Source organism: Salminus brasiliensis, chromosome 6 (assembly GCF_030463535.1).
Source record: "Salminus brasiliensis chromosome 6, fSalBra1.hap2, whole genome shotgun sequence".
In the NCBI taxonomy this organism is placed as follows: domain Eukaryota; kingdom Metazoa; phylum Chordata; class Actinopteri; order Characiformes; family Bryconidae; genus Salminus; species Salminus brasiliensis.
In genome coordinates, this window is record NC_132883.1 from 7339928 (window position 1) to 7353061 (window position 13134).

The 13134-nt window shown below is 41.4% G+C and overlaps 1 protein-coding gene across 3 annotated transcripts in view; it reads left to right on the plus strand.

Moving 5' to 3' along the window:
* Window positions 1-2542: 2542 nt before the first annotated feature.
* Window positions 2543-13134, plus strand: part of fibcd1a (fibrinogen C domain containing 1a) — a 106886-nt gene continuing 96294 nt past the window's right edge. Inside the window, exons 1-2 of one of the 3 annotated variants that reach the window (XM_072681468.1) lie at window positions 2543-2612; window positions 3227-3309. In XM_072681468.1, the coding sequence (XP_072537569.1) occupies window positions 3238-3309 (72 nt within the window). In that variant the 5' untranslated portion in view covers window positions 2543-2612; window positions 3227-3237. Of the gene's footprint in view, window positions 2945-3226; window positions 3310-13134 lie in introns of all 3 variants that reach the window. The other 2 variants (XM_072681466.1, XM_072681467.1) reach the window with 2 other exon arrangements.

Below are 13134 nucleotides of genomic sequence, written 5' to 3' on the forward strand. Positions count from 1 at the left end.
TGCTGAGTGAAACCATACTCATCTGCAATTGATTGGCTGGTGGAGAGCTTTCCCAGTCACTGGCTGGTTGGCTTCTAAAACAAGCAAGCAAGTTTTGAATAGGCTGTACTGGGCATTGCTGCTATGTTAATTTAACCTATGTGTAAAGGTCATGTGTGTTTAGAGGAAATGTTAAAAGATCACCAGGCTCAGCTTTAATTCGTGAACAAAGGAAAAGAGACTAACAACGTTCAGACATTCAGTTCTGGGTCTAGTTCTTTTACAAGTATTTTACCATGTATTTTATATTATTATTATTATTATTATTATTATTATTATGTAAGATATGTGCATTTCTTAAAGGCTAATTTCTAAGAATAGTCCACTCTAAACATGAGGCCATATATATGAATCATCTTTTCTGTACAATCTTAGCAAATGGGTTCTATATAGTACTGAAAAGGGTTTCATTGACATTGACAACAATGGTGGAACCATTTAGTGTTTTAAATTGTAAGACCATGCTGAGGTTTCCCTTAAATCTTAAGAAACATTTCACTAGGCATAGAAGTAAGCATTGAAGCTTTCAAAAGGTTTTATATGTAGAGTTGTTGTGGCTCTATGTAGAACCATTCCTTTAACTACAGAACCATTGAAAAGCCCCTCTTTTAATAGGTCAACTATGTGGTTGGTGTGGCGCAAAAGATAACACCACTACCTGCCAGTGAGCTACTACACGACCTGAGAGACTGGGGTTCGATTCCCGGTCTGGGTGACTGTGCTGTGCTACACCAATACGTGTAACCTTGTAAGTCGCTCTAGATAACAGCATCAGCTAAATACCGTAAAATGCAAATATGCAAAACACACAGTATCTCCTTCATTGACCTTTAGGAACCCTAGGCAGAGAACCATTTAAAGGGTTGTACAGAACCATTCTCTTCAATAAGGAACCTAATGAAGAACAATTGAGAACTTGGGAATTTAAAGTGTATTGCATGTATTTATTCTTTTGGGTTGTATTATATTTAAATATGCAAAAATCAAGTATCTCATTTACTGGCTTGAAATATTTAGACCTGAAATCTGAACAAGCTTCACTAAAGCCAGACAAACGTCTGAGTCCATTAAGTCACACTTTGTTTTGACGTGCTGGATATCAACATGGACAGACTGCTCCAAAATGCCTTGCAATAATTAAACCACACAATGTGCTTGTCTGCTTTCTTTCTTGTAAGCTCATTAAAGCCTCATCACAACTCTTTGTGACCATTCTCTGACACCTGCCTTGCCTGAGACCGATAGATGAGATATTTTAAACCTAAAACATGATTATTACTGTCGCCATCTCCAATAAGTCCAGAGCTGCTGGGCTGACAGAGCTGAAACATCTGAAATCTCTTTGTGGTCATATTTGGATTTGTGGGTATCATAGCAGGGATACGTGCAGATCTTTCACCATTTCAGCTTAATTCAGTCGATGTGGAATTGTGTGCATTGGAAACCATCTACAATGACGGCAATGGGAACCAGCATCTGCAAACCACATTTAGCTGATTTAGTATCCAAACTGATGAGTGGGTCTGCAGATATCTTCTGATGTTTTATATGTAATGGGAATAACGGTCAAAGAACAAAAATATAAAGGTGTTATATTTGGGGACTATTTTGGCTCCCCCAGACATGTTTTTTTATTTTTTTTATTATTATTAATATTTGTTTTTGGCCAAAATCTTCATAAAACAATGTCTAATACCTTCATATATTCATATATATTCATAACTTTTTCAAGTAGCTATTTTTAAGTAGTATCTTTCTGTGATGTAGCCTAGCTTTCAGAGATGTTAGATGCTTAAGACGTCTGGTTCCATTCACCACCACTGTGAACAACTCTGACTTGGTAAATTTCTCAAGAATGGGGCATTTTATAGCAAACCTCTCTGGTTGTCTTTGTTAAATTTTTAATGCTTTATTTAAGCAAACATATTTGAATTCAGTTGAATTTACACTTTAAAATAGGACCAAATAACACAGCTGTAGCCCCGCATGATGGAAACCGCGTCACCTTGATTGCCTGTATAAACAGCCTGGTAATGAAACTGACCACCAAACGAGTCGGTTTATCTGAAGGTTTTATCACTCATAAATATTCCCAATTAAAGCTGAGGATGTACTCTACACTGGGGGGTAAAACTAGGAAGCATAAAGCGCCTGAGGGCTTCAAAAAGCCTCGGCTTGAACCACAACTCGAGTCGCCCAGTCCGCTTAGGCATGTCTCCAGAGAAAACCTCAACGTCTCACGAGCGTTGTTTTGTTTCCCACCCGTATTCCGGACGAAACCCCGCCTCCGGTGCTAGCATTGGCCGGTAGACCCTCCTTTCGTTTGCACGGATTGGCTACTACCATTTCTAGTGCTCCGTGATCGGCCAATCACGGCGCAGATTGAAGAACGGTACTAGCCAACCAGATCAATGCCCCAAGTCATTCTCTGCGTAGATGGGCGGGACTCCACCGCAATACGGGTGGGTCGAAAATAACGGTTTCTCACGCTGAGCAATCAAGCAGTCTCAGGCAAGAAGCGCGAGATGGGCTTGTGTGCGTTTCGGACCGGCGCGTGAGCTGCTTAAACAGCGGTAACCAAGGCTACACTAACGGTCGGTAGGAGCAAGGCAACTGAAGCGACCGTGTAAAACTGTCGTTTTTACTCGTTTCTTAAAGCTAAATTCTCATTTTTTCTCTCAGAGGGGACCGAGGAAGTTTCGTATTTTGCCTTAGGAGCCTGCCGGTCTCACTCGGGCGCTGTTTAACACCTAATCCGTAAAGTGTCACCCCTTCGTCTCTCCGGGGCGTGTGAGGGGGACTCGGGGGAAGCTTCTCCCGTTCACCAGATTAAGAAACTATAACGTTTTCTCAGACGTCTTTTATTTTTCTCGTTGGTTTGACGGGGAGGAAGAAGTCCCCCTAAGTACGTAGCTGTATGCAAAATGAACGTAGCGGTGCTAATAGAGCTCCAGTCTGCTCTCCAGTAGCTTCAGCAGTAGAGCCTTCAGCCTTTCTAGGGGGGTTGTGTGTGTGTGTGGGGGGGGGGGGATAGTGTGATAGCTAACCTAACCTAACCTAACCTTTCTGAAGTAGTTTGCAGTTCCCGTAGACAGTCCCACCTCTCGTTGTGTTGATGGAGAAATGAAAGAAAGACTGATCCTCCTTTCTCTCTTCCCGCCCATGACACCAACTCTCGGATTTTAAGGACTCCTGAGAATGGTAAATGATCGATGGAAAATCATGAACAGTGTTTCAGAGCTCGAAGATGGACAGCAGCACAAATCCCAGGTAGGCAAACGAGAAATGGGGCATACTTATGAACCCCACTTTAGTTATTGTGCATGCAGACCCAATCCCATTTGAAATGCATTATTTTGCATGAAATTAGGGGGTCAAATAATTGCACCAAATGTGGGGTGTTATTAGTTCTGAGCCTCCAGAAACACGCCCACCACCATTTGCCTGATAAATGATGATCTGTCCATTCCACATGTCCTCTCATCTGGCTAAAATACATGAATTCATTGTAGACCTATTGCACCTATATCTCACCCTCCGCCAGAGCAGGAGAAGATGCTGTCGCTGGAGCATGGAAAGTTGGTTGCAAGCTAATGGTTTTGTAATGGCTTGATAATGCCCTCTGTTTTATGAGGGCAGTGATAATGCTCTTTGCTTTATGGGGGCCGTGATAATGCCCTTTGCTTGTTGAGAGCCCTAGTAATGCAGTGGGCCTTTACATGGTACTGTTCCCAACTTTAGGCAACGCATGGGTTTGTTTTCCAGCTTCTTATTATGAGATCTAAAGCAGCAGGGGTGGTACGATATTTGATGTTATTGTGATACACTGTGTCAGGGTGTGCTTTTTTGGGTCTATCACAGACACCATCAGGGCTTAAGGAGCACCGACTGAATGTTTCCCGTCAGCTGAGCATGGTCGGTCCAGTTTATGGGGATATAGTGCAGCACAGTGTGTGAAATCCAGAATATGAAGGTTGACTGCTTTTATAAGATAAAGCTGCTGGTTAAAAGCAAGCTCACCACACTACACCTATCAGAGTCCTTGGGCAAGACTCCTAACACTATATTTGTCATGTTACGTCTCTGGATGTACCATAAAAAAAAAGTACTGGTGCCCTGTGTCAAGCCAATGTATCTGAACAGAATATTGCAATATGTACCATGTATCGCAATGAAAATGTCTTCAAGTATCGTGATGTTTTCCTGATGTATCGCCCACCCCTACCTTTACTGTCAAGGTGAGGACAAGCGAAATTTAAAAAAAAAAAAAAACAGCTCACAGCATTAAAGGCCTCACCCAGAGGAGATAAAGCCTTTGAGTGTCGTCCCGGGTAAGTGATACCACGCTCCCAGCCTGCTGCCCACCAGGGAATGCACTTGTTTCTGTTACGTGCCGCACACATATGCACAGACAGGGTAAGACGTGAGGGATTATGCTGATCTCCTCCGTGTGCGGGTGATTGCATGTCTCTCTGATAAATTCCTTCATGAGCAATGGAACTTCTTGCTGCATTTCCCAGGATAAGGAGCAGTACTGCAAAAATGGGGGGGAGAGAGAGATAAGCAAGGCTGTGCACAGTAACCATGCTGGGCAGCTCAGCCGAAAGGGCGTTATAGCGCTGAGATGCTTGTTTGTCCTCTCGATTTCAGTGCAGTTAGTTAAAAATTTTGACAGTCTGGCTGTTGTCTACTTTTTCACAGCCACTGTAATCTGGCGTGAGGATTAAGAGGGATATACATACCTCTGGAGCTTGGGATGGGATAAAAGCTGTAACATCTGTTCATTAGGACCAGAAGCCTTATGCGATTTCTCTCCCCCCCTCTTCTTATTTGGTCTGGCAGCACCATGCGATTATATAGCCTTACAGTAAGACGTCACTTTAAACGGCGGTTGGTGTCTGCGTAGTAGCTCACTCTTTTGTTTTGTGTGTCAGTGCATTTTTTTTTAATTGCTGCCATTTATTCACCTGCCTCGCCTCTCCCAAGTGCTTTTGTCACGCGGCGCACAACAGAGCCTCTCATCCATTCTCGCCAGCTCATCCCACATCCTACTCCTGTTGTACACAGCATAAGTTATTTCAGGGGTTGCTAATTAATCAGCGTGAATTCATCTGCCACTCCGGCTGCCTGGTGTTTATTAATAAAATACCCTCCCTCAGGAGACAAAGCGGCCCTTGTGGGGCGAATAAAACTCACCTGCCTGAGCTGAGTAGAACAGAGTGCTCAGTGCTTGATGGACGCGTTTTGTAATCTCTTCTGCTGCTCTTAGTGGCGTGATTTTCCAGTTGAGTGTGATGGGACGAAGCAGTTGGCTGCTGTCCAGTTAGGAGCGTACCTGTAAAAAAACGGGTAAAAATAGGGCTCGGCGTGATCCGGTGAGACACAGGCTGGCAGCCTGCTACAGGAAGCATTTTACCAGCTATGGCCTCTTCCCAGCAGTGCGCGTAGCAGGGTTATATTGTAAGCACAAAGCATCTGTGTTTCACACATTGAGAGCTCCATTCCTAACTCGCTGTGTCAAATTGGCACTGTTGTGAGCGTGCTTACAATCTGTGCAACAAATAATAACGAGGAAGACAAAGGAATGCATGCAGCACCCGCAAACGTGTTATAGCTGCAATGTCTTTCGCTGCTATAACATCACAGTATTTGAAGATGTTATTTTTGTTTGATGGATTTGGATAGACTCAACAACATTCATTTATTGTTGTATACACAGCACTGCAGTGCATGAAATCTAGAGATGACATAAAACCTGTGATTTGCCCAACAATAACCAATTAATGCCAACTAATTACACTTTTGCTGTTCCAAACCAGGCTAGTGCGCTCCAGGAGGCTGTGCCTCCCGTTTCTGTAACTCCACCTCAATTGATGATGAAATACTGAAGATTTTCCCGTCTATTATGTAGCAGTAGGCAGCGATGTCTGAAGCAGAAAAGTCTCTGATTTGCTGCCTTCTACCCAGCCCAAATCTCACTAAGCCCCATGTCCACATGCTGTTATCGACCACCTAGAGTGCATTTTTCAAATGTGCTGAGATAAATTGAAATAGTCAACAAGGGCAAGGTGGCGTCGATTAGAGTTTCTGGATGTCGGTTCTGTTTAATATTCGAAGACTTGCCAAGCTCTACCAAGTAGCATCAGTAAAGCTTTCCAAATGGTTAGTCGATGGCTGCTGTGACCTACAATCATGCCTGTGATTCAAGACTTAGAGCTAAACCATGCATCACCTGTTTTGCCCACATGCAAGTAAGCCTTCCATTGTATACAGATATTAAAAGCTGGTAATTGGCTTATTTGTCAGTCATGAGGCATGTCAGTTGGGAAATCCTGTGGTTCATGGTCTCTGAAAAGCGGTGAAGCTGCATTGCCATAGCGAGAAAGACACGAGCCGTGGCAATTATAACTTCAAGACAGCCTCAGAACGAGAAAACACTCCTGCTCCTGGATGATAGCGGCCTTAGAGTTGTAAAGAGGATTTTATCTTTTCATTTCTTTTCTAAAATGAGCCATTTTACTTAAATTGTGGCTGCTATTAGCATTTAGAGATTGAACTGCCAGGTTTGGATGATTCTCAAGGCTGAATAGCTTTTGCCCTGATGAAGTGGGTCTTAGAGTCTGTGGAGGAAATTTGGTGCCGGGGCTCAGTATATGTTTGAAGGCATTTGGGATGTTGTACAAAACCACTGTCTTTTTTTTCTTCCATCAATAACCCCCCCCCCCCCCCCCCTCGTGGCAAACAACCTTTTGAGGTCAACTTAATCCAGAGATTGACACGACCAAGGTGTTTACTAGGTACACACACAATATATATCTATCAAAACACAACGTATACACATATACACAATATATCAAAACATACTACCAAGTGACTCCACTATATATATATATGTGTGTCTATAAGAAAGACACAGAAATGTGAATCATCTGTGTCCAGATTTGTTTCTAGGAAATGGTTGCCTTGTATGCCAGTTCCAGACTCTTCACAAAGCAGACCCCCACTGCAGTAATGGCAAGCTTGACTGCTTGGCTGAGCATTAAGTGGAAAGGCCATTAAGTCCTAACATTTTGTACTATGTTTAGCAAGTGGTACAGTAGCATGCTTCTTAAGCACTTTGCCACAATTTAAGACCAGCTTTACTATGACTGTTATCACATGAAACATTGTCATTCCTTGCCGTTCCACTAATAGCGTGGGATGCCATTAATGGCAATGGTTTGTGTGGTTTGTGACAAATTACACACTCAGCCAATGGCTGTGTTATTTGTTTGTCTCCAGCTGAGGTCTCGTTCTGAAAGCTATAGTTCGTGAGTTTCTTGAAGTGGCATCGTTGGCCCTCTTAATCACACCTAAGCTAAGTGAAGATGCTGTCTTAACACTTGCTTCTTATAGTAGCTGATGAAGTGACAAATCTGAGTGCAAATATGTATCGCGCTATGCAGGACGTGCAGTGGCAGGTTGTTTAAATCTGTAATTCAGATAAGGACATCAGTGGCAGAGTGACTGAGCTTTGCAAATTAAATCAACACACGTTTACTGACACGTTTCTCACTCAGGCCCCATCAGAGCCTCTGGCGTTCTCTGGACTCAGCCGCAGCTAAGAGAGATGCTGCTCAGCTTTCAGAAATATCTCCCTGATTTCAGCGCCTCACCTCAGTCCAGGACAAGGCCTATATGTATAATTAAGTCTTCTGGCCTTGGTTGCCGCACATTGATTGTGGACGGGTGTGAAATCTCAGCGCATCTCCACCTGATGGATGGCTTTAGCTCCTCTGTGGCTGTCTGTGTTGAATATCCATCATAGGGTTGCGAGGGAGTGCGAGGAGATACAAAATCTGATGCATGTGCTCCCCCAACAGAGCAGATCAAAGGAGTATGATTGCAGGACATCAACAGCTCTCTCACATGGTGGTGGTTTATCAAAATGCCATCAGTCTCTTGCTCCCTTTCTCTCTCCATTTGTCTCTGCAGTGCTGCTCATAAGTAACACCCTCTTTCTTGGAGTGAACATGATTTCGTTTATTAACCTCTGACACCGTTTTCTGATGTGTCTTTGACTGCGTTTGTGTCACGTCTCCATTTAAACAACGAGGATTAGTGATAAGTAACTTTTAATTACGCTGTACTGTCTCTCTCAACACAGTGAAAAAAACAAGCTAATTTGCTGGAGGTCTGCTTTTTGACATTTCTGAAAGATATCGCTTTAATTGTCCCCGGTATACAAATTGGCATGCTTTCACTTGAAATTTAATTAAACAAATTCCCAATCCCTGTTCAGTCTGAAAAAATAGTATACATGCTAAAGTCATTAATTAAACACTTGGATTTAAGTGATTGGATTGGAGTGTTCGGCCGTTTTGTGATAGTCATGTGGGTCAGGCTTAAAGCCAATTCCATTCAGTTCAGTTTGGAGAAAGATGACTACTTGTCATTGACATTGACAGACATAGTCATGTGAACAAATGAGGACACTCCATGAAAGCCTTTTATCTTTTAAACATCTGGACATTTGATCTTCATTAGAACAATATTGAGAGATGGAGTTTATATAACTAAACACATACAACTAAAGAAATGTCTTTACATTTGTAAAATGTAATGATAAATGATAAATTCAGTTTTCTTGTGATGAATACGTTCGGACACTTCGGACACCCCCCATTTATTACTACTTACAATGCCTAATATTAGGATCAGTTGGACCACATTAGCTGCAGATAATTCAAATATCCTTAGAGATGATTTTGGAGGGCTCTGCCTTTTTTAAACCTCAGACATTTATGGTGTGTCTCCTTTACTATGTAGAGCGGTTGGTGGAGGATCCTTCCTCTGTGACCGGAGTGAAATGATATAGCAATGAAGTGTTCGTAGCTATAGCTATATAGGGATGTCACAATACCAGAAATTTGGTACTTGGTACCAATGATATTCTACAATTCTCAATACTTAAAAAACATTTGATTAATACAGTGTTACCTTTTCCTTAAGTAATGAAAAGACACAACTGTTACCAAAACAAATCAACCTAATTTCTATTGCTGAATTTAAGCAAGAATTTAAAAAGGGCTGGGCAATATGGTAAACATACTATATCATACTATATCATCATTTTTTTACAATAAACAATATTTATCACAAATAATTGAATCACAAACATAATTCATAAACAGTACTATTCAAAAACTTAAAAGTGATTTTTATACAACTTCTGCTGCTCTTCATCCAATTAAACCAGTCTAAATGTTCTTTAAACACTAACAACATCCTTGATATGCTTAGAAAAGCCTACACAAATGGATCATGATACAATAAAATATCATCATATTGTCCAGCCCTAGCATAAAGCCATATTTTAAAAACATTCTGTGTTATGAAACTCAGCCTATTATAGCCCAGCATGTTAAGAGTGGTGCCCAGCCTGGACATTAAAAACAAACAGGTAACTATACTTGTTAATTAGAAAAAGAAGAGCCCTCAACTGCAGTGACTTCACCGTTTTGACCACCAAACCAAACCATGCTATGAGTAGATAAAACCAGCACAGCACTTCTAGTAGGTAGCCAGACCGGTCAGAAGACAGAAACTCCACTTTTCTAGGCATGAGTAGGTCAGGCTGGCACTGAGCTTCTACTGTTAAGAAAACCAAGAAGGCTGCTGAACGCAGGCTAATATTACTGAGCCATCGCAGCGTAGCCTACACAAGCATGTTTGCCTTTCTGAAAGCAGTTCACAAACATTAAATTTTCTCATTATGAATGTTTTGACGAAACTCACTTACCTTGAATTCTGGGTATAGATCTGGATGACTATGTTTTTGGGTTGGTTGGATAAGTTTGAGGCGTTTCCTGTTTTCCTTTCTTCCTGAATGCTCTGTAACACCATTTGCATACTGATCCCTGATCATCCGTCTCAACTCTTGACATCATTCGATGTGTTTTGGTAATGGTTACCCTCCTTCATCTCCTTCTTTTCCCCTACACGTGTAGGTGTGTTATGCTGCCCCCATCAGTTCAGGAGAATGACAGTCTTGTGTGTCTATGATGACTACAGCAGTTTCGGTCCCTTTCAGTACCAAAAAATAAGTACCCCCATGTTTTTAGGATTATTTATTTTGGTATCAACGTGGGGCCATAGGATTAGATTTTATAAAATGCCTACAGTTATGTCATAGGTAATTCCCGCATTATAATTCATAACTTTAGATTTAATGTTATGTACAGTTGTTTATTTCATCCATACCTCGCAATTATGTGGTACATTTCAAATGATTTTCACAACTAATGTCAAAAATCTGCATTAAAAAGTATAAGCACAGTGCACAAAGGCTCATGGGACTGCATGGCTGAAATAAATACATGGGTGCATCCTCAGAATTCGGGGAAAAGAAAGACGCCTTTCTCAGCTGCATTTTAGGTGTCTTCTGTGTTGTTTTGAAATGGAATGGCCCTATGTGGCAGAGAATTGGGACCTTCCAAGTCTTTTAAAGTCAACACTTCTTCAGTTAAATGTGTTTAGTCATATTACCTCCACCTCCAATATTGTTCAAATGAAGATTAAATCTGTTTAAAAAAGATTTTGTTTGACAAGAATTTGATCTGACCCTGACCCTGTTAAGATTGCTGCTTCAGAATCTCTTTTCACTTCTCGCTAACAAAGAACAAGAAGCCAGAAATGTGATCCTGAACCACTGCTACTATTTTAAGAATCTTTATGAATCCTGACCTAGAAGTTGTCTTGAAGAACACTCTGTGAGAGCAGACATCATTTAGGATCAATCAATGCTGGTAGAGGCACGTGAGGGGTGTCGGATTTGATTTCCGTCTCAAAGCACCACTTAATTCCAAAGCCCAGACAGAGAGCCCAGCATAGCTCCTTCTAGACCAAATGCAGTAGTGCTTCTTTCAAGGCATGAAGAACAGGGTGGTTTGACCAGGCATGCCCAAAACAGAATCTTCATTAGAGAGCAGCCTGCAAGTGGGCATGCTATATTTCACAAGGGAGCAGAGCACTGGACCCCCACTGGAAACTGCTTCATTTAAAGTCATAAGGAGCAAATATTAATGGTTAGCTTGCCCTCTGGAATGTCGCTCAGCCTGTTAGCTCTGAAGGATGGCTCATTAAAGGCATCTCTGCTGCTGCTTACATACACGGCCGTTCCCTTACAAACTGCCAGCATAGATTTCCCACGGAGTCGTTAAGATGCTCCGGAACTCATGCCCGATCTGAAGAGTCAATCTTAAGCAAACTAACCATGAACCGGTTTTCACTCGATTTACAGACACTGTATACCCAGGATTCGCCGGGACTGTGGAGAAATGTTCTGAAGGGCACGTGCTGGTTGTGCCCACACCCTGTGGAGCAAGAGCAATGGTTTTTGGAGAATGTGAATTACAGGAAAATATAGCAGCATGACTGGGATGATGTGTTTTTCACGACGGGTGGTTGTTTGAGTGTAGAAGACTGGCTGGATTGAAAGCACAGTTAATCCCAAATAATTCTGTTGTATTGCCAAGAGGACTGGACGGTTGTTATTTTCCCGCCATTTGATTGTCATCAGTTTTGTGATGCAGTGCATTTTCAATGGAATTTTTGATCAGACTTTTTCCCCCTGTCATTCTACATCAAACAGTCCCATCTGTTGTTGCTGAGAAGACCAATAGCGTGTCATAAAATCAACCAATCAACAAGCCAGATATTGTTCACTGCTGATTTATAGACGTGTGCTTACCTGATCATATTTTTTGGACAATTGTTAACATTTTAACATGTCTTCTTTCAGACTACTGGAAAGAAAAAAGCCCAAAATAGATGTTTTTACATGGGTACAAACACTCAGGCGATGAAGACTCATGGCATTTTCTGGATGCAAAAAGCAGACCTGGGTCAGTAAAAAAATCCCTAACACAACAGTGCAGTACGGCACCATGTCTTCACAGGTATTGTGGTAAAGCTCTGTATCTCCAGCACAATGTTATCAGATACAAATATGGTTGTTTCCTTTATAACAGTAACCAGTCATCAAATAAAAAAGTAGGAGTTCCCAATACAAAAGTATGAAATTGTATAATTCATATCCTTAAAGGGCAGAAAGCTCCACTTCAGTCGTAAATACTACAAAGTTTGTTTGTATATTGTTCGTAGGCTGACGGTTATACAAAATATGAGCAAACACATGCCGAACACAGGGTCGTTATGGCCGTTGACAGTATTTTTTAGATTTATGGAGTGATAAATAGAGAGATCCAATATTCCCTCTTTAAAAACCTTAGATTCTAATATGCCAGCAAAATGAAATAAGAATGTTGAAACTGGCCGTACCCACTGTTCAGATTTCTGTTTTTGAAGCCTACGCAAATTAGATAATTGCTCATTTTCATATTTAACCATACAGTGTCAGAAAAGCAACTTTCCTAATAATTAGCTGGGCAAACGTCATTATGATCTGTACTGATTTTTTTTTAGCCTGTTCATCTGTAGTGTCTTGCCTTAAATACAAAAAAAATCTTTTAACATTTTAAAAGACTGTTAGCAACACCTGTTTGCCTCTTTTGCAATTATAATCCATGCCTGTAAACCATAATTGCAATGAATACAAAAGTTTATATTTGTGGCCATTTACCAGGTACTTACTGTGCAATCTGATGAGGCATGACTTTTACAACGAACGGCCCATTTGCGCAATTACCGCTTGATACCACTGTCAGACTCAGGAGACAGAAAACAGCGAAAAGTTAAAGGGTAATAATATCCTGAGCATTGTTCCTGTAGTCATTAAACCAGGACCAGTGGCTTAATGGAATCTATTATTAAACTCATCCATATAAGACTCCAAGGCACAATTGTAAACAAGTGTGGGGGAAAATAACAGCACTTAAAAGGCACATCAGAGGTACAGTCCAAGCAGGCATGGAATAAAGGTAACCATTCCCCTCAGCTCTTTGGGCGCCTTCCTCACTAAACCCTTCATATCCACAGTTTTCTCCATTACAGACTTACAGTTTTCTCCCTGTTTATGTTATATTCAATGTGACCCCTTTATTCCCCGTTAGTGTTTCCATAATAAGCCAAGCGTCTTGTATGTCGCAGGGGGAT